Consider the following 22,218-nt stretch of genomic DNA (forward strand, 5'->3'; position numbering starts at 1 on the left):
CGTTTTGGGATCAAGGCTTACTTTGTCAGTTTAGGAAAAAACTGAAAAGTGTTTTAGGGCAGAGGTTCTCAAACTTGTCCACGTCAAGGCCCACCTGTTCACCACAAGAAAGCATGAAGGCACACAAGAAAACAAAACAAAGACTTAATAATGTCATTTATGGGAAATTTTAAACGTGGGGGCCTACTCCTGCGATATGTGATGTGTGTCAGCGAAGATGAAATATCAGCAGAATATCAGAGTGAGTGGACAATGGAAAGGTCAGGTGTTTCTCAAGGCAAAGGGCCAAAAAAACTGACGTAGTCCCTTTTGTGCCCTGTTATTGCTCGGGGCTTGTATTATTGTTAACTGTCTGAAAACATTTGATATTTTTTAATGTGAAGTCCATTTTTTCCACTGATTTTTATGACAAAGTGCCATCACTGGCCGCCCCTCAGTATAGGTCCAAGGACCACCAAGGGGTGCTTTGTGGCCCACTTGCTGTCTTCGACCCAGTGGTTGAGAAACCCTGTTTTAGGGTGTTGCACAGCTGGCGTATGTGCTATTTCTGTTGAGTTAATGACCTCGGACTGTAGAAGGAATGGTTTAGTGTTTTCAAACTAAACATATACTTGAGGAGCATTCTAACAAATGCGTTTGATTAGAAGGAAATTACAACCCCTGTTTGTAAACGGGCCCCAATTAGCTTCCACTGTAGGTTCCTTCAGAGGTTTGCGGTTCTGCTGCCTTGATCAGTACAGACTTGTTTATAAAGCAGTCTGTGATTACTCTGAACAAGAAACTACTCTTTGCAAAGTCTTATAAAGTGTTCAAAATGTTCCTAATCTACGTGAGTCAATCGCCCTCAGGGGGCATTTTAAACAGAGCATGCTCAGTGTGTTACTCGGGACCGGTCATATTAGACCATAATGGCCACAGCAAAGAAGGTAACCGGAGTCATGACATCATGTGGGTGCTTCCTTGGTTAATAATATTTGGCATCTGCTTTCACCGTGCTCCAACACGCCTACCTACATCAGAAGGCAGTGGTTTGGGCAGACAGAATTTAATACAATCAGAACAGACACTCAAAGCAGTCAACGGAAGAAAAATATTTGGAGAAAAATTTGATGTAAACATAATTTGTTCGCCAATACTGTTCAAGATGGTGACAGCATTTTCTGCAGAGGAAGCGAAAGTGCATGGCCTGCGCAAAAAGAAGAGCGGTGGAACAGCCATGGAAGGAAAACAGCAGCAGCAGCAACTTGTGGATGGAAACAACTCTTCAACGACCCCCTACATAAATCAGGAGGTAAAGTACAGGGAACGACATTGATCAGTGAATCGAAGGCCTTGAGAAACCAAAGGTGTAGCTCATAACATCTGCTCAGAAGGCAGGAATGCTATGTAAAGGGCTTGCCAACGTGATCGGTCACCCAATTGGTGGAACCCAAACGCATGAGCCGAAAAAAAGCATTGTGTAGGTAAATAGGAGATTAGGATTCCTGTAATGGCTGTGGAAAAAGAAGGGAGGGGGAAAACAGACATGGAAGAAAAACAGCAGCAACAGCAGCAGTGACTGGTGGATGGAAACAACTCCTGAATGCCCCCCTACATAAACAAGGAGGTAAAAGCACAGAGAGCCACCACAAATCAAACAAATGGAAGGCCACAGTCAAGGATTTCATATCAACGAAGCTGCATATGGAATTTCTACAACAGAAACACGACGAGACAAAGATCTGCAACACCCAAGGTTTTGTAATGCATGCAAATAAAAAAAGTACCAGTTACTTTGGTAGTTGCATTTGAAGAATTGTGCACGTGGAAGGTGAGCTTTTCAGAAATGCAGACTTAATAAATGTCCAAATTATTCGCCTGAAGAGACAAGACCTCTCAGTTTTTCACAAGCAGGACTTTTTTTGTCCACGCCTCTCTTCTGCCCTCTTGTGGTACTAAAGGCTAATTGCATCAGACATTCCAAGTCAAGACCAGGCTAAATTTCCTAAAAGTCCCATTACTAAAACTCTTTCTACCAACTTCAAAACACGTTCAATTATTCTGTCAGAGAAATAAAAGACAGGAGTCAGGTTTAGATTTTTTCTTTTTATGTGGAAATATGTTACATTTATATTACAGGTATTTAAATGCCCCAAGGGAAAAAAAAAAAGTTTTAGACAGCATAAACTAGCACAAACAGGACTGCAACATAATTTAGACAGAAACCGAACATACTGCATCTCAGTGACTTGCATCTGTAGAAATGGTATCCTGATGAAGCCCTAGATGGACTGCAATCTATGTTAAGTGATGCCCAATAAATACTGCAAATGTTGTTAATGTAACTTAAAAAATATATCATAAAATGTACTTTTAAATTGAATTCCATAAGTCTGTGTACAAAAATGTTTATAAATACAACCAGTCTCTACTGACATAGCAGGTACCATTTCTTTGAACAGGTCTCGTCTTCTAGCCTACTAACTCAAAGTCATCCACATATGCACATAACATGACCCACAACAACGAGGTCAAGCATTTCTTGCCAAAGATCATGCCGTATAGATCACTTGTAGTGAAACAATAATAATAATAAAAAAAAAAATCTGCCAAAAGAATTCTCAACTTACAGTAACATGACTTTTCTAATTCACAATAGTGTGTAAGACAACAAAAAAAAGCATGTTACAAGTGATTTATAGGCACAAGCTTCAGCAACGACTAATTCAATTGATAACATGAACTGGAACAGAATCACAGTAGCTGCCTTATTTTGTTGACTCCACTGGCTCCCCTCCAGGTCTCGGTGGCACCTTGCCAAGAGTGAGCCAGGCTGGAATAAGGGGGGTGCGATGGTAAGAGCATTGTGCAGGGCTCAACAGTCAAACCTCATATCCAAAGTCTCATCAAAACCCTTGTCTTCATGATGTCCAGCAGCTAAAAACGAGGCTACAGGTGGGCCTGCTGCTGAGGTGACATTCAGCACCCCCCCAGCCCCGCTGCCGGCCGCGTTTCTCACTGCTATGCTGGTGACATTGATACCCAGGGTGAGCCTGGTCTGCTCTAGGGCTTTCTCTGGCACGGCAAACGCCTCCAGTTTCTTCTCACCATTGGCCATGTAGGAGTTCTGGCAGCCTCGGCATATGCAGTCCAGACAGGCTTTGCGGTTGGAGTAACACGGGCATCGCTGGCCCCGACACGTAAGAACACTTGGGTTTTGGGTGGCTCTGCCGCACTTGCAGCCCTTCTTCTCCTGCGGCTTCTTGTACACCACTTTTGTCGGGCTCCCCGGAACAAGGGGATTGGTCGCAATCCGCTCTTTCGTCTTATCTTTCGATTTGGGAGTGGTCTGTTTTGCCTTTGTGTACGCCTTTTTGGGTCCATGCTGGTCAAGAGGTTTTTTGACACTTTTATTGGGCACCAACAAGGCCTTCCCCACTTTTGACAACCCCCCACCGTTGGGGACAGCCGCCATGTGGGGTGCAGCCTGTGCTGGAACTTTAGGTTCACACTTGACAGGAACAGTCACAGAGGCACCAAGAGTGGGCCCCCTGATAATGGTAGAGATGGGCAGGGGCTGAATCTTTTCGCTGTCGCTCTCAGAGCGGGAACGTTTACGGCTAGACCGTGGCACTCTGGGAGTAACAGCAGAACAGGATATTCCAGAGGAGGGCTGAGGGTTCTGCTGTGTGGCCGGATGCTGGGGCGCCAAGACCCCTGCAGAGTCAGGGGGAAGGGAGGAAAGCTGCCGAGAAGAATCAGCAGAGGTGGTGGAACAGCCAAACGGTCCATTTATGTTCCCTGAAGCCTCAAGGCTTGACTGTAGGATAGTAGGGCACTCATCCTGAGGAACATGGTCTGGCTCCAGAGTCCTGAGCACCTCCTCAACGCTCAACAAGAGAGTACCCCCATCGTGTTTTATGTCCTCTCCGAAACCGCATATGTCCATGCTGCTGGCACAAAGCTCCTCACCGGCCGCAGCCACAGCCTCACTTACAGGAATTTCATTTGTAAAGTTTTCTTGTTTCACCACCTCACTGTCCACTTCCACCGTCACCGGGACATTACTGTGAGGTGAGGGCAAGCTGGATGTTAACTCGTCCACGTTACTTAACCCGTTACAGTCCTGAAGGCCGTTCACCCCTAACGGACTCAGGGTCTGCTCTTTCACCTCGGACAAATGGGGCGACGGATCCTCCTCAGGAGGCGTCTCCGAGGTTGAGGGAGGAGGAGAGTGGTGCGTCAAGCTCAGTGAAAGAAAGTCCTCCCCCTGTTTGTTATTGTCCAACGAAAGGCCCTCGTTCAACAGAGCCAGTATGTCCGGGGATCCCCCCACAGCACTTGAAATATGGGAGGCAAGGGGAGACTCTGCAATGTACTCACAGAGCTTCCTATAGCAATCTACCAAGATACATAGCTGCTTATTCTCCTCAAACTGGTCGTAGTCCTTACACCAGCTGCAAGATGGCTTCATCATCATCTTTTTGCCTTTACACGTTTTACAGACATAGTGCTGGCACGATGAGTTGGTCGGGGCGATCGGATCTTGGAGCAAATTCCCTGCGCAAAGAAACAGACAAATTATTTGAGATTAAAAAGACTTCATGGTTGACTTCAAAACATTTCAGCATGCAGTGGGTGCAACTACGTCAGTAGATGGCGCTCTTTATCAACAACCTCAGTGAAAGCTGCAGGCTGCTGCTCACTGTGCAATGGATTAAAATGTCTAAAAAAAAATAATCACTCACACAAATCTACTTGTAAGAACATTTAATAAGCACCATGCATGTCAAACAGAATTTGCGTCACGACGTGCAAACCGAACTGCTCATGAATCACTCCGGTTAAAAATATCCTGTATCCCTGTCTGCACACCCATGGGTGGTGGTGGTGGGGGGGTTTCCAATGAAGTCCACTGTCACCTGCTGTTAATTACACATGCATTCATCTACATATTCAGGTAGGAAAATGCATGACTGCACAGTTCAGATTTAATATACAGAGCAACGAATGTGCAACTGAACCTACATTTACTTTATATTCTTAAACGCTTGCCAAGACCTGAAAAATGCAAAAGTGCACCGCGCACAGCATATGAAAAAAATTAAAATCAACAAACCACAATCAGTGAAAGCGTGCTAACATAACCGAACAGACGTGCTCCGAAAGAGGAATCCCTTTATTTTGCCAAACACGTTACACATGCAAGGGACTCATCACGGTGAGCGCACACATCTATGACCAGACGAGCACGTTTTTAAGGAGACTACACGCTTTAAAATGGTTCTTTCGCAAGAAAGGTTCTATATATTACCAATGACACTCGGACGAGCCTTTGCACGATCAGAGGGTTCTTCAGATCGATGGAGAATCTGCTGTCCATGGAACCTTTTTCGAAAAACCGTTCTATACAACACCAAAAAGGGTTTCATTACAACTCTTATCAAAAAGGTCCCATACAGAACCATCTCCATCAATCAAGGATGCGAAGAACCTTCCAGTCATGCAAAGGTTTCTCGGAATGCCCGTGGCTCTACCTAGAACTACGAATAAAGAACCCTTGAAGAGCCAGAACACAATAAAAACACAATGAAGAGAATAAAGGATAAGAAAGTGATGATGAGCCGATGTGAAATGAGACTGAAAACAGATGCGTGGGCACCTGTAAACATGCAGATGAGTATCTGCGCGCATGCAGGTCTAATAAGAGGTATATACAGAATATTAGAGAGGAAAATATGCACTGTGTTTGCATTGGGACTCCACGGGGGTGTGTCGTGCTCGACAGAGCCGAGGAGGAGGAGGAGGAGGAGGAGGAGCTATGTGCAAACGACTCAACGCATACACATTCATGAGAAAAAACAAAAGGTGCTAAAACAGCAGATGGATGCTTACCGCACACTAGGCAGGCGAGGGACTGTCTGAAGAACGGTAGCAGCTTATAGAGCTCGGCTAAAGCCTGGGGGTCCCGGGGATCGCACTGCAGCACCGAACGGCAAGCGGACACGTAGAGAGCGGTCGCATTCACCGGGTTCATCCTCAGCAAGTCTCAGGGCTCGACAGATGCAGCTCGGGGAGAAAATAAACAGAGAGAGAGAGAGAGAGGCGGGTGGAGGAAGACAGGGAGAGAGAAAGGGGGGGAGAGGATCACGCAGCAGGTCCCGCCGGCTAACGTTCTCCACAATGTCGCCCAGTCAGATTAATGCCTCGGCTAGGAAGGAAGGCGGACCTCGCTGACAAACGCCGTCCTCCGTGATAACGTTCACGGGCTGCAAGTCCGACGTCTTCGCAGACGTTCCACACGGTGACTGGAGCCGAAGTTGTACACACACATACATATATACGTATATGTACAGGTTTATATTATAATCCACGGCTGAGAGCTGTAGCCCGGTTAGCACGGGGAGCTAATCAGCACACACGCACGCTGGAAATGTCTTTCCACAGAAGCACAGCAGCGCACATCGCGTTCAGCACAACCACCACCACGCCATTACTTTTAACGGCTTTCTCTCTCATCCGTGACAGAAAACGAGCCCGAATGATCATCATGAGCTCGTGTTAAATCCGGGGGGGGGGGGGGTCGTCTTTTGCTGTGAAGAAGAGGGCCTGTTTCTTCGGGGGGTGGGGGGTCGGGAGGAGGTGGAGGAAGAGGGGGGGGGGTATCAGCTTCTTTCGCCTTTTTTCGTTTTCAAATTCAACAACAATAACAGTGGCGGCGCTCTTCGCCGAGAAGGAGCCGTAATGCTAACGCTAAACGCTAGCTGGCCTCCAACGAGCAGCCCGGAGCTGCCGGATTCAAACCTTCCAGATTTGTTCCCACCTGCTCGGCTGCGTTAACGCCAGCTCCCCGCCGTCGACTCCAACCGCCGGTCGTGGCCGCGGCGCCGCTTCTTCACATCACTTTCCTTCCTCGCGGCGAGCGAGCCTCCGTTAACGATAAGCGCCCGGCGCAGGGGCAGAGCCGAAGACCCGGTGTGTGCGCGGATATATGTACGCGTGAGCGTGTGTGTGTGTATGAGTGTGTGTGTTATTGTGCCCCCCTGCTTTTCATGGCGCTGCAAAAACAAAACAGGCCCGCTTCTCGGGCGACTTTCTCGCGAGCCGCCGAAAACAACGTTAGCTTCAGTTCGTTAGCTTAGTAGCTCACGTCAGCGACATAACTTGAAGTACGCGGGCGCGGCGAGGCGAAAAAGGAAAGAAGAAATGTCCAAAAGGCATGAAAGGAGGCGATAGAAGCTGCTCCACCGGTCGCCAGCGAGCTTGAGCCTCGGCTCCGGGAGATCAGGAACAAAACAGGCCGCTTTTCTCCGGTTCGGGGTTTATTGGGTTTATCCAGCCGCTCGGCCGCCTCCTCGGGACGCGTTTGGAGCGGGATGCCGAACGTAGACGGTATCCAACTCTCGGGGTCCGGGTTTCTGCCGGTGAAACGTGTAAATGTGGGGTGTATTTGTGTTTGAAAAGGCTGCTGGGGCTGTAGCGCTTCTCCCCTCCCTTTTCCTCTCTGCATTAGCTCAAGGAGGGGGCGCTGCTGCTGCCGCTGCCGCTGCTGCTGCTGCCCCTCGAGTCTCGCGAGAACACGGCGATGTCCGAGAACACGGCGGGATTGAACTGTTCCCTTGGTTACATAAACGTTACGTAGGTGGAGGCTGAGTAGGAGGAGGAGGACAGACAGGGTCGTTTCTCAACAGTGAGGGGTCCTAAACGTCATCCTAAGTGGGGCTGACGCCCACCCCAGTCATGTTATGTAGCAAGAATGAACATAAACGAATCTTTAATAAATAACGCCGCAATAAATAGATGATCAGCCACAATTACAGTTACAGACTGTAGTCCATCTGTTTATCTGCTTCCTCTGTTAGCCCCCTTTTACCCTGCTCTTCAGTGGCCAGGACCCCCACTGAGCAGGTACTATTTGGGTGGTGGCTCTTTCTCAAGCACTGCAGTAACACTGACATGGTGGTGTGTTGTGCTGGTGCGAGTGGATCAGACACAGCAGTGCTGCTGGAGTTTGTAAACGCTGTGTCCACTCACTGTCCACTCTATTAGACACTCCTACCTTGTCGGTCCACCTTGTAGATGTAAAGTCAGAGACGACAGCTCATCTGCTGCTGCATGGTTTGTGTTGGTCATCCTCTAGTCCTTCATCAGTGGTCACAGGACGCTGTTGCCTGGACATTTGTGGCTGATGGACTGTGCTCAGACCAGCAGTGACACTGAGACATTTAAGAACTCTCTCACTGTTTTTGTGATGTCAAACAAAGCGCTGCATTTGCATATATCTGTCTTTGCAACCTACAGCAGTTAAGTCCACCCATTTGCATTGAGGCTTTAAGGAGGGATCTGCTTTTTGAGAGAGGCACAGTAATGAGCAGCTGATCAGAACATTTCTGTCTATCAGTCTTAAAGGCTGTAATTCCAAGAGGTGGGAAAATGGTCATGTTAAGTGAATTGCGACTGGTTTTGATATACAGAACCAAACAAACATCACAAAAGTGGACTTCAGGGAAAAAGAAAAAAAACAAGACAAGAAAAACGTAGGGTGTGGCCTATTTAATACGATAGCATGCATCCAGATGTTTGGTAAAAAGTCTTGTTTTTCCTTCAACAAGCAAGCAAACAATTTATTTATATAGCACTTTTTACAACAGGTGTTGTCACAAAGCAGCTTTACAGAAAAATCAGTATTAAATCCGGGTCCGAGCCCCCATGAGCGTCGCCAGTGGCAACAGTGGCAAGGAAAAACTCCCTAAAAGAGGAAGAAACCCTGAGAGGAACCAAGACTCAGAAGGGTCGACACCGGACAGCAAACATTATTAGTATAAAGGTGGGGCAGCGGTTAATTAGATTAGTTTATGATTAGCAGCAGCAGCATCTGAGGGTGAGGACTGCACAGCGTTGTATAGCAAGAAGCTCAGTGGTGGTCAAGCCAGTCCAGAAGGCTGGTGGGCAGTGGCACCCGATCAAGGCAGAAGAGGCAGCAGCATCAGACTTAAAAACTGAGGCTGTGTCTGAGTCTCGAACATTAACAGGAAGATTATTCCAGAGCTGGGGGGCTTTGTATGAGAAAGCTCTCCCCCCTGATGTAGCTTTATTAATTCTAGGTACCAGTAGTGAGCAGCACCTTGTGATCTAAGTAGGTGTGATGGTTTATAGTAGGAGAGATGTTCACTCAGATGCTGAGGGGCGAGTCCGTTTAGAGCTTTATATGTCAGTAATAGAATTTTATAATCAATGTGAAATTTAACTGGTAACCAGTGCAGGGCTGATAAAACTGGGCTGATGTGGTCAAACTTTCTGGTTCTTCTGAGACCCTGGCTGCAGTGTTCTGGACCAGCTGAAGCTTGTCGAGGCTTTTGCTGGGACATCCAGACAGCAGGGCATTACAGTAATCAGGCCTTGAAGTAATAAAAACATGAACTAGCTTTTCCGCATCCTGTAGAGATAATGCATTTCTTAATTTAGCGATATTGCGGAGATGCAGGAAGGCTGTTCTAGTGATATTAGTTATATGTGTGTCGAAGGACAGATCAGCGTCTATCACAACACCAAGATTTTTAACAGATGAGCTCGATGAAGCTGAGAAATTGTTAAGTTTAAGTGTAAAATTAAACAGTTTGTTTCTAGCTGCTTTTGGACCAAGAAGCAGGACCTCTGTTTTATCCGAGTTAAGTAAGAGAAGGTTACTTGACATCCAGTCTTTTATGTCTTTTATACAGTCCTCAATCTTGCTAAGTTTAATTTTATCATCCGGTTTGCTTGATATATATAACTGAGTGTCATCGGCATAGCAGTGGAAATGTGTGCCTTTTTTACTGATAATGGTGCCCAATGGTAACATATAAATTGTGAATAATATAGGTCCTAAAACAGAGCCTTGTGGAACACCATACTTTACTTTTACAAGGACAGATGATTCACCCTTTACATTAATGAACTGATAGCGATCAGTGAGGTAGGACCTGAACCAGGAAAGAGCTGTTCCTGTTACCCCTACAAGGTTTTCTAGTCTATCTAGTAAGATAGCGTGGTCTATTGTGTCAAATGCTGCACTAAGATCAAGAAGAACTAGCAGAGACACATTTCCTTGGTCATAGAATAATAAAAGATCATTTACAATTTTTACTAGTGCTGTTTCTGTACTGTGATGTGGCCTAAAACCAGACTGAAATATTTCATGTAGATGATTCCTATACAAATAAGAGCTTAATTGTTTTGCTACTGCTTTTTCCAAGATCTTAGATATAAAGAGGAGATACGAGATAGGTCTATAATTTAATAGTTCACAGGGATCAAGGTTAGCTTACTTAATCAGCGGTCTAATTACTGCAAGTTTAAAGGATTTTGGGATGTATCCAAGACTAAGAGAGTTTATTATTGACAGAATAGGCTTGGTTATTTCTGTTAAAATTTCATTGAGTAAACCTGTAGGAATTGGGTCCAAAATACAGGTAGATGATTTTACGGAAGAAACGATTTTAACTAGCTAATTTTCTTGAAGTAAGGTAAACGATTCCAGGCTATCTGCAGTGACTGTAATATTCTCGGGGTCTAGACTGGCATTAGAAGACAGCAGGTTTGAAGAGTTTAACTGTGTGTTCTGAATTTTCTGCCTAATTTGTTCGATTTTATCAATAAAGAAATTCATAAAATCATTGCTGCTATAGGCTAATGGCATCTGGGGTTCAGTGACTTTTTTGTTCTCTGTTATTTTAGAAATTGTGCTAAATATGAATCCAGGATTATTCTTATTGTTTTCTATGAGAGAGGAGAGACAGGCTGAGCGTGCTGCAGTAAGAGCTCTTCTACAGTCTATAAGGCTCTCCTTCCAGGCGGACTGGAACACTTCTAGTTTAGTCAGGTGCCTTTTCGCTTTAGTTGTCTGGCAGTCTGTCTTAAAGCTCGGGTATGATCGTTATACCAAGGGACGAGTTTTTTCTGCCTTACTATATTACTTTTTAATGAAGCCACACTGTCTAGAGTAGATCGAAAAGTATCCTCTAAGAACTTGGTCATAATATCTAACTCTGTAGGATTAGATGGACAGCTGACTGAAGCTGATAACTGAGGAAGGTTTCTGATAAAGCTGCCAGCTGTGGAGGAAGTTATAGGTCGCTTGACACGATAACATGGTGATGAATGCACATTACCACTAAACTGGATTTCATAAGAGATTAAGTAGTGGTCTGAGACGGCTGTGCTCTGGGGGAGAATGGCTAAGTTATCTATGTCTACACCAAAGGTCAGTATTAAGTCTAGACTGTGGTTGAGGTGGTGTGTGGGCCCTTTTATAATTTGGGTGAAACCTATGGAGCGTATGATAGATATGAATGCCTTACTTAGTGTGTCGTGAGGGTTGTCAAAGTGGATATTAAAATCTCCGACAATTATTATTTTACTTGAAAACGTCCTTAAGCTTGATAGAAACTCAGAGAATTCCTGTAAGAACTGAGAATACGGACCAGGCGGCCTGTAAATTGTAATTAATAAAAATGAGTTTTTATTTGTTCCTTGATCAGTATATTAAGTACAAGAACTTCAAAAGAAGAACATTTATAGCCTGCTTTCTGGCCCACGCCTAAAGCTTTAGTATGGATGGTTGCTATACCTGCACCCCGGCCACTTAAACGAGGGCTGTGCACATAGCTATAGCCTGTGGGGGTGGCTTCACTTAGACTAAGGTATTCATCGGGTCCAATCCACGTTTCTGTGAGGCACAGAGCATCAAAATCGTGATCGGTAATAATTTCATTTACAATGATGGCTTTAGATGCAAGAGATCTTATTTTAAGCAGTCCTAGTTTTAGGTGCGATCATTGCAAACTGGTATAACTGGTCTGATATTAATCAGGTTACTAGAGCAAGTAAAAAAAGCCTTTTTGAGGCTTTTTGATGCTTTGTTTTATTTGGGGAACAAACAATGAAAGAATGTAAAACATTTTAGTCTCTTCACATCACATTTCCCAGAGCAGTTGACAGCCTTTGGCACAGTGGTGAAGAAATAAATTAGAAGATTTACAAAAAGCGTAGCTTGACTGCTACATAAGCAAAGTTAATTAGGCTGGAAGCTGCCCAGCATCTTTCAACGGGAGAATGAATGCTGACCACGGCAGGGTTTCAGTGCTTGTTCTTCTGGATTTAACTGCTGCATTTAATTATGTTGTAATCATCTGATCATGCTATAGATCACAGGACTTACATAAACAGCTTGAAAACTTGGCTGGCCTCCTTGGAAGTGATTCTCTACATATTTAACTGGAAGACAATATTTTGTGGTGTGCCGCAAGGTTCTGTACTTGGCCCACCTTTCTTTTCTTTTTCTTTTTTAAAATTTTCTGTGTGTTTCAACTGGGTCAGATTGTTAAGAAGTATTTAGTCAGTTTTTGTAGTTTTGAATACATTTTAACATATATATTTATTCAGAAACAGACCTGTCCAGGGTGTATCCTGCCTTCCGCCAGAAGACCGCTGGGATAGGCTCCAGCACACCCCACAACACAGAAGGAGAAGCAGTCTAGATGATGTATGTATATATACAGAAATACATTTTAGCGTTTGGAATACATCCCGGCACAGATTGCACTGTATTTGTCTTATTTTAAATATACAAAAATATATGTCCATACATTTTTTCCCCATATGACAGTCACTCACCTTGTTTTCACAGATTCAGCATATGTGGAGCAACAATCTGTGAGAGATCTGTAAAATAAGCAGTGGCATTGTCTTTATAAATGAAGAATGGACTGAAGGTCCTAATGGAGGTGTTAGCACAAGCCATATGACAGATCTACTGACTTCAGATTCAACTCAGCGAAGTTAAGGAGACTCAGCTCGAGTTTGACTTTAACACCAACGATCTGAGACCTGGCTTGAGACGTACACAGCTGTCAGTTAATCAGATACGTCCACCTTGTATCGACACTCGTTCTCATCTACACATACATCATTAATATTCACTGTAAAAGTACTGTGCTATTTAACGGTCAATGTCCATTATTTAAAAAAAAAAAAAAAAAGATTAAATGTATGCAAATAAACCGAACCTATACTGCATTACGACGCTGCTGTTTTTCACACATAAAAACACTGATCACCTTTATTTCATGGACATTTGCACTTTTTATTTTATTTGCATTATTATTTATGGTAAAATACTGTATAACTACAGTCTTAAAACTTTTTAAAGGGTTCTTTAGTAAATAAAATGGCTCTACATAGAACCATGAATACTCAAAGGACCCTTTACATGATTAAAGGGTTCTTTGCCACACGAACAGGTGCTTCAGGTTGCAAATTGCAGCGTGTTACATAGAACTATTTTCAATTAGGAGCTCTATAGAACCATCTACAGAACATCTATCCATCAATCTGAAGAGCCGTTTCATAAAAAGATAACGATAATTATTGTAATATAGCTTTTCCTCGATAGAGCGATGAGAGGTTGGATGAATTTTCGACCGGTGACCTGTTCTCCTGTGACTGAGTCGGAGTGACGAGATAAGTGGCGTAACTGTTCTGTCCTACAGCGAATTCACCTCTTTCCGTACATCCTAACAAGCTTTAGCAGCGTTAAATCACGGCAAGTTGATGATACTGTAGATCAAACAAGACACAAAAGCACCACTTTCAGTTTAAACGTGCCTAAGAGCAGGACTCAGTTCATCTGGTGTTGATATATTGTGGTTCACCCCTTAAACTAATACAGTAGAATAGAGAAACCCAGTCGTCTGATAGCTGGTGTTTGAATATTGTGATGTGCTCTGACGTGGATGCGGTAGGAGTGATGGCAGTAAGGCGGTGTGATCCATCACTGACCTACCGAGCCAGATAATGTTCGCTGATTATACTGAGTTGATGTTGAGAGACTGAATAGGTCAGTTCTGTTGGCCACCCATTTAGCTTTTGTAACGGGACAGCCGAGCCTCATCACCAGCTAAAAATAATCTTCTCTTTCTTAAATTATGACTATTACACAAGCTGTGGCCGTACGGAGTCCCGCTGGTGACATCCTGTAGAAATAAAAAATAATGCGTGGCCACGACTTAGTAAGGTGTGGGAACAAGATAATTAAATCGTGGCCACACATTATTAATGTGTGGGAACGAGACCCCAATGCGTGGCCACGACTTAGTAAGCCGCGATCTCATTCCCACGCCTTACTTAGTCATGGCCACGCATTAGGATCACGTTCCCACGTGCCACGCATTTTTATTTCTACAGGATGTCACCAGCGGGGCTCCGTACCGGCCGTGCTTTTCCAGCTGGTAAAAACTACCAACCAGACACTTTCTCCCACTGTCCCATGACAGATTTGTGAGATCTTCCACTGGTTGGTGAGTGTTTGTCGTGCTCTGACCGTAAAGGATAGTCTAAAGCAGCGATTAACCACCCAGGAGCAAAATTCAGCCTTCAAACTTGGCAGAAATAACGATTTTACATTTATCGCGATGTGTATCGATATCGAACGATTTTTGTTTACCGTGATAACATTTTTGGCCATATCGCCCAGCCCTACTTATTTTGTTTGTTTACTTTTGAATGATTTGTATTTTATGAGTCCTAATGGAGGTGTGAACACAAGACACATGACTTGGACTCCAGACACAAACCTGATAACTTCAGATTCAACTCAACGAAATCCAAAACGTTCAACTCAAGTTTGAATTCAACACCAACGACTTGAGACCTGACTATGTTTTTACAGTCACAGTCAGTCAATAGCTCTGCTCCATATCTCTGGTATCTCCGGACCAAATCTAACCCAAAATCATAAAAAGCTGCACCATCGGTCAGCTTCACTGCTTGGACCGACTCAGATGTGGATAAACCGTCCATAACATAAGCATTAATAATAATATTGTTTATTCATCCATCCATCCATCCATCCATCCATCCATACAGATAACACTTTTCTGAAGCTCAAGATCTCTTGACACTGTCTAAAATAGACTGAATCATGATGATTCATCTTAGATGTTTCCCTCCAGGTGTGTGTCAGCCCTCACCATGTCTGCTGTGTGTCCTACAGTCGTGTTCTCCTCAGCTCTGCACAGATTCTCCACCAGCAGCTCCATCACCCACCCTAGTCTCAAATTCTCCTTCCTCTACTTATCAGCTCCTGCACCTCCTCCTTCACTCTTTTTCTGCACCTTCTCCACCATCTTTACGTCCTCATTTCATCCTTTTCCCTCTCTTTCTCCTCTACTGCTCCTTTCTGATTAGCTTCTCCAGCTCCATCTACTTTTTCTTCATCCATCTTTTCTCAATCCGTATTCCCTCAGATGTTAGTGACCAGCTTGGTCAGAGCTTTTTCTTGTCCACTTCTGAGAATGTTTTCTCTGGTTCCAGCTGAATCTGCTCTTTGATGGTAGTTTCTTGATCTGAACATTCTTTGAAAGGGTATTTTTCCTCCTGGTCGTTCTCATTTTGTCCAGAACAGCAGAAGAACCTCATTTTTTTATTGTCTGCCCCGGGGTTGTGTTACATGCTGACTTTTAAAAAGACGGTTCTTCAGTAAACAGAATGGTTTGTTTGACTATGACTTCTATATAGAACCATTTAATTCTTAAATACAGTTTAAAAAGGTTCTTCCGTAACCAGAATGGTTCTACTGAGAACTATGACTTCTATATAGAACCATTTAATTCTTAAAATCAGTTAAAAAGGTTTTTCAGTAAACAGAATTGTTTTATTTAGAACCATTTCATGCTTAAATACTCTTAAAAAAAGGTTCTTCAAGGATTCTTTAGTAAAGAAAAATAGCTTCATATAGAACCATGAACACTTATAGAACCCTTTGCATAATTAAATGGTCCTTTGCAATGTGAAAGGCTTATAACAATAGAACCATTCTTGGTGCTACATAGAACTACTTTCAAAAAGGTTCTATGTACATCTATGGCACATTCTCAGTCAATCTGAAGGACCCTTTCATGATGCACAGACCTTTTAATCATGCAAAGGGTTCTTTGAGTATTCATCGTTCTATGTAGAACAATTTTCTTCACTATAGAACCCTTGAAAAATCAAGCTTGATATCATAACAGTAGAGCTCTTTTTAGTGCTATATAGTTCCATTTTCAAAAAGGTTCTATATAGAACCATCTATGGCACATTCTCAATCAGTCTGAAGAACACTTTCATAATGCAAAGAGTCCTTTAATCATGCGAAAGGTTGTTTGAGTATTCATAGAACCATTTTCCTTACTATAGCACCCTTGCAGAACCATCTTGTTAAAGTGTGTAGTTCTTTACATGGTGAAATGGTTCTTCAGACTGATGGAGAATGTGTTGTATGTGGTTCTATATAGAACCTTTTTGAAAGTAAATCTATACAGCACCAAAAAGGGTTCTCCTATTCTTACAAGCTTGACATCGTGACATTAGCAGAACCATAAACATGTTCTTTAATCTGAAGAGACATTTTACCATGCAAAGGATCACTTAGGCATGCAATGGGATATCTAGAACACTATTGAACCATTCCCTTGACCAGAACCCTTGGTGAACTCTTTTTTTTTTTTTTAAAGTCTAGACTAGTTTGAGTCTAGTGCTTTTTTCTGTATGAAATAACAATCATGAAGAACGTTCCGATGTCAGGTACCGTATAGAACATGGTCAGATAAGTGTTTTGTGTTGGACAGTGGCGATGCTCTGTGGTCCACACGTGACTGTTCGGTACCACAAATAGTCCGAATTTGAGATGAAGCCATGATTGACAGGTAAACAGATAGAACATGAAACATGAATATACACAGATGAACCACCCTGTGGACACGAGGTTCACAGAAATATTCCCTGTATCAGTTACAGCCCTTCACAGCGCAGGTTTGGCTCCACTGTGTGTTGTGATGCATCAGGGGGTCCCAATCCCAGTCCTGGAGACCCCACACTGTGCACATTTTTGCGTCTAATCCAGCACACCCGACTCAACTAATTAATTCCTCAAAGCACCAAAATGTGTGAACGCCTGTGGAACATATTTTCCTCTGAATTCTTTGATATTGACGAACGTCAGATTATAAATGAACGTGATGGCAGAAGTCGATCGATACATAACAGTACAGCAAATAACTACTGCAAACTATTTCAACAATGAAGGCACCTCGGCTTTGATGACTGCAACGAGGCTCAACAACCTCTAATCTGCTTGGGAGTTTTAACTGGTAGTATTTTTAATAACCAGCCATTCTGAATGAAAAGTTGTATCTATTTTATAAGATGAACAATAGCAGGCAGAAATATGTCCTCATGTAAAGTAACTGAATGGCCTTCAATTGGCAGAACGTTTCGGATGAAATTACACCCAGATGTGTCGTTTCATTCATTCTTCATTGCTCAATAGGCTAAGAGCTTAGGACGCGTCTTATCTAAGAGATGCACTGCTTTACTTTACTGGACAGTCCACTTTAGATGCTTTGTAGATTTACATTCAAGTTACACTGAACTAAATATCTATTTTCTTTAACCTTTTTTAAACCTGGCTCTAACCGTAACCCTCATTTATTTACATTTATGGCATTTGGCTGACGCTCTTATCCAGAGCGACTTACAATTTGATCATTTTTACATAGGGAGGCCAAGGTGGTGTTGGGAGTCTTGCCCAAGGATTCTTATTGGTATAGTGTAGGGTGCTTACCCAAGTGGAGGATTGAATCCCAGTCTACAGTGTAGAAGGCAGAGGTGTTACCCACTACACTAACCAACCACAAGATTAAGTGACCTGTGTTAAGATTAAGTGACAACAGGGAAATTTCACCTCCGCATTTAGTGAAACACCACATACACTCTAGTGAGCACACTTGCCCGGAGCGGTGGGCAGCCCAATCCGCAGCGCCCGGGGAGCAGTTGGGGGTTAGGTGTCTTACTCAAGGACACCTCAGTCATGTGCTGTCAGCTCTGGGGATCGAACCAGTAACCTTCCGGTCACGAGGCTGGCTCCCTAACCTTCGATTACCTCAATCCAAAACCTAAACCCAACCCTCACCCTGGTCCAAATCCTAACCCACCACTGGGTAGAATCAGAGTTTCAACAGATAACTTTGTTAACAATTTGAACACCTGATCTACAGCGGGATGTCCATGGAAAGCGAGGCCGTTTTTTCCTGATCTGTGTTTGGCTAATGGATGGATAGTTCTGGTCCCTAAGATCTGATTGGCTGAGCCACAGATATAAATATCCAGAAACCGCGTCGTCTGCTGTTCTATCGGAGGCGATACGTCTGCGTGTCCGCCATGTTGGAGCGGTCAAGATCCGCTTGTGAACAAGTTGACTTGAATTGAGAGGCGATGAGTCTCGGGATTAAATCAGTCACAACTTCCTTATTACTCAACCGATTCTCACCAAATTTGTTTTATTATAATCCTCAGACTCAGATTAATCCAGGCTGCATGGATCTGCTCTCGGTAGCTTTTATTTCTGATCATATAACTGATCATAATTATTAGCCCAGACCAGCAGGAGAGTGTTCAGTCTTTAAAAACAAAAAAAACCCACGAGTTTAGCACAAGTAAAAAAAATAAAAAAAAAAGTTTATCACAAGAAAAAAAAAACGAGTTTAGCACAAGTTAAAAAAAAGTGACCGACTTACTGTGTGCTGGCCTGTCCAAACATCTCATTTTTTGTCCATTTCTACTCTAAGAATTCACTTATCAGCTCCTGCACCTCCTCCTTCACTCTTCTTCTGCACCTTCTCCACCATCTTTACAAATGTTTTCTCTGGTTCCAGCTGAATCTGCTCTTTGATGGTAGTTTCTTGATCTGAACATTCTTTGAAAGGGTATTTTTCCTCCTGGTCGTTCTCATTTTGTCCAGAACAGCAGAAGAACCTCATTTTGTTATTGTCTGCCTCGGGGTTGTGTTACATGCTGACTTTTAAAAAGACGGTTCTTCAGTAAACAGAATGGTTTGTTTGACTATGACTTCTATATAGAACCATTTAATTCTTAAATACAGTTTAAAAAGGTTCTTCCGTAACCAGAATGGTTCTACTGAGAACTATGACTTCTATATAGAACCATTTAATTCTTAAATACAGTTTAAAAAGGTTCTTCCGTAACCAGAATGGTTCTACTGAGAACTATGACTTCTATATACAACCATTTCATTCTTAAAATCAGTTAAAAAGGTTTTTCAGTAAACAGAATTGTTTTATTTAGAACCATTTCATGCTTAGATACTCTTAAAAAAAGGTTCTTCAAGGATTCTTTAGTAAAGAAAAATAGCTTCATATAGAACCATGAACACTTATAGAACCCTTTGCATAATTAAATGGTCCTTTGCAATGTGAAAGGCTTGTAACAATAGAACCATTCTTGGTGCTACATAGAACTACTTTCAAAAAGGTTCTATGTACATCTAAAAAAGTGACCGACTTACTGTGTGCTGGCCTGTCCAAACATCTCACTTTTTTGTCCATTTCTACTCTAAGAATTCACGATGGAGACCGCTTGGGGCGATTTTCTTATTGCTGCTCGGGGAGCATGCCCCCAGACCCCCCAGAGTAAAGGCTTGGCACCCCTCCTAGCCTTTGGTGACGCCCATGAAATGCTGTAATCATCTGAAGTCGTACCGCTGCAGAGGATCTGAGCTGGAGAACGCTGCTGTCTCCTTTAACACCAACCATCAAAGTCTATTACTTTTAGAACACAAACAAAACTTATGAATAATCCATTTTTATTAAAATGCATTTTGTTGGTACTGAACAACAACAACACAGAAACAAAATGTAGACTTCTCTCCAGAGCAACTGTTAAAATCTAGTTGACCGATTATTCCAAGCAGGGTGGCAGGAAAATGACTTGATCAAACAAACTGTCATAAAGAAAAAGAAACCGCCCGTCAGGAATCGTAAAGGCCAAACAGTTTTCTTCCGAATAGCTGGAGAAAACGCACATAATCTCTCATCCATGTGGATTTTCATTGAGAATTAATGCAGCTAAGGAGTGACCAAAAAGGAAAATGAACAAATCAAAAAAATAAAACTGCTAATATTAAAATTTTTGTTCTGGCCATGAAGAAATACTTCCAGTACAGTTTTGGGACAGACAACAACAAAAATATTGTGCCAAAAAAAAAAACAAACCCAAAACACTGAGTTCCGATAGCTCTTGCAAATTTACTTAATTGAAAATACTTTTTAAATACCTTTATTTAAACATAAAAAATGAACAGTCAACATGGTGAACGAATGGTAACCCTCCCCCAGCTTGATGAATCCTAATTAAAATAGCAATGTAGTCCTATAGGCACCATCCTAAACAAGGGATATGACATCACTCGTGAATACCACATTGACGCTCTAAAATGAAGGCTGATGCGCTTTCATACGCGGGACGTCCCGATTGAGAACAGACCACATTCACAGACACACAGTATCGTGTAGATGTTTTACAGCTGGGACGTATTCACAGATGGAAAGTTGACGGTCAAACCGCTCGAAGAGGCTCTTAACCAGAGGAGGTAAGCACAAACTAGTAAAGTGTAAACTGGCGAGCTGTTAATATCACATCTGAGGAAAAAATGAAACTGCTGTTGAACTCTTGACAATCCCACTTTCCTTCTCCGTATGTGTCCACATTTAAAGTAGGAAAATTCACCGAGCGCCAAAGTGGTGCTCAACTCAAACCGTGACGTTACATAAACCCATACTGTATGTACATGAACTTCACAATCATTTTAAAACTGTGTTAAAATATGCCAATGCTTTGCAGGGACTTGATTTAAAAAAAAGGGACAAATTTCTATGAGAACGCTACAAAACAAAAACAGAAAGAGTTCGTTTTGATGCTTGATGTTACGCTTTCGGCTGTGTGTACCATGGTAAAACAGAAGAGATGGAGAGACAGGAGAGTCACGCACTGGTCCTCACTAAAACTCAGTATGATCACCAAACTTTTCATCTGTGTCAAACATGTGACTGTGACTTTATCACTGAGAAAAGCACAAAAGTCTTTCTTTTCTTTTTTTGCTTGAAAATAATACGTTGAACATGTGATTCTCAAAACACGTTGGTGCTGCTTGACTGGAGAAATGACATTGCTGGTTGTGATTTCCCCCACAGAATCTGTAGTCTGCTTCAAAACATTTGCATACCAAATCCCTGCGAATAAACAAGAAAATAAACTATTAACATAACTATCTTTAATACATCGCTGCTGTTTGAACCAAACCTCGCATCTCCGAAATAGTAACTTTACAGGAAAAGGAAAAAAAATTACTTTACTTTATTGTAAGTCAATGGAACCAGATGTTTTGGAAAAAATGAAATTTACACACAATATAAAGAGCAATAGGCAATTTCAAATTATGTTAAAAACTGAAAAACAACAAAAATGGAGATACGAGGTTTTGTTCCAACACCAGCGATAATATCTTCATTTTTGTCACACAATTTGAAAATGCCAGCTGCCCTTTACATTATATGCAAATTTCATGATGAACCAGTCAATATAGATGGTCCAAAATGTAATGTTTTTTTTAAACATTCAAGGGGAATTCCACTCATTTGTTGGAGAGTCAATAAAATGGCTATATCTGTAGTCATGGCGGTTCCCATCATGGTTCCTACCCCTGGTTCCTATCATCACCACTGTAAAGAAATCCGAGTCTCTACCATGAGCCATTTCACACCAAACCACTTTGTTCACATCTCAAGGACTGAATTATTCAGAATTTAAATAATTGGTGAGTCCCCCTTTAACTCACATCAAAGATTTAAAAAAAGCTTTTTTCCCCCCCTTGTGTAAAATTTTCCATTTAGGAGATTTTGACTCAGCAGTGATGACACAATCATATAATGAAGAATTGGCATAAGAGATACTTACAGAATCATCTTCTATAATTGCTGTGGAGTCAAAAAAGTCTGGTCTGAGTTCAGCTCTCTCTCGTCTGTTTCTTGATGGAGGCTGAGATGAGAGAAACGAATCAACAGGAATACTCCGGTTTGAGAAAGACTGTCTGCACTCACAGTTTTACTCATCAAACCAGAATACGAGGTCATAAGACATGCCTTGAGCAAAGAACTCACCAGATCTATCACCATGGTGTCTTCAAACTCCTCATTCATGTCCTCCAACTGACCACGCGATGACATCATCACATCTTCAAAGATGGGCTCTGCGTCATCTTCCATTAAGCCACGTCTGAAATGACCAGACGTGAGGAGGTTAAAGCTCAGTGTCCAAGTCACACGGCCAATCATAAGTAATAATGTGCATCATACAGAAATATAAATA

At 42.6% G+C, this 22,218-nt stretch overlaps 2 protein-coding genes across 6 annotated transcripts in view; both read right to left on the minus strand.

The window, feature by feature from the left end:
• Nucleotides 1-2,084: 2,084 nt before the first annotated feature.
• On the minus strand, nt 2,085-7,504 carry msl2b (MSL complex subunit 2b). Its single transcript, XM_017710450.2, has 3 exons — nt 6,803-7,504; nt 5,875-6,594; nt 2,085-4,539 (listed from the first exon to the last, which is right to left on the minus strand). Exons 2-3 carry the CDS (start codon nt 6,014-6,016, stop codon nt 2,855-2,857), a joined length of 1,827 nt encoding a protein of 608 aa, XP_017565939.1. The 5' UTR covers nt 6,017-6,594; nt 6,803-7,504; the 3' UTR covers nt 2,085-2,854.
• A 12,136-nt stretch (nt 7,505-19,640) lies between these two features.
• stag1b (stromal antigen 1b) overlaps nt 19,641-22,218 on the minus strand; it is a 37,859-nt gene continuing 35,281 nt past the window's right edge. For all 5 annotated transcript variants that reach the window (XM_017710448.2, XM_017710449.2, XM_017710447.2 and 2 more), the window contains exons 32-34: nt 22,011-22,125; nt 21,808-21,888; nt 19,641-21,083 (exon numbers count right to left, since the gene is read on the minus strand). In XM_017710448.2, coding sequence (XP_017565937.1) covers nt 21,060-21,083; nt 21,808-21,888; nt 22,011-22,125 — 220 coding nt within the window. In that variant the 3' untranslated portion in view covers nt 19,641-21,059. The remainder of the gene's footprint in view (nt 21,084-21,807; nt 21,889-22,010; nt 22,126-22,218) is intronic.

Source organism: Pygocentrus nattereri, chromosome 24 (genome assembly GCF_015220715.1).
Source record: "Pygocentrus nattereri isolate fPygNat1 chromosome 24, fPygNat1.pri, whole genome shotgun sequence".
Lineage (NCBI taxonomy): Eukaryota > Metazoa > Chordata > Actinopteri > Characiformes > Serrasalmidae > Pygocentrus > Pygocentrus nattereri.

Excerpts from the sequence above, each read along its gene's own strand:
- msl2b (XM_017710450.2), bottom strand. The coding sequence starts at position 6,016 with ATGAACCCGGTGAATGCGACCGCTCTCTACGTGTCCGCTTGCCGTTCG. Across the intron at positions 4,540-5,874 it reads CCTCGCCTGCCTAGTGTGCG|GGAATTTGCTCCAAGATCCG; the intron begins GTAAGCATCCAT and ends TTCTTTGCGCAG.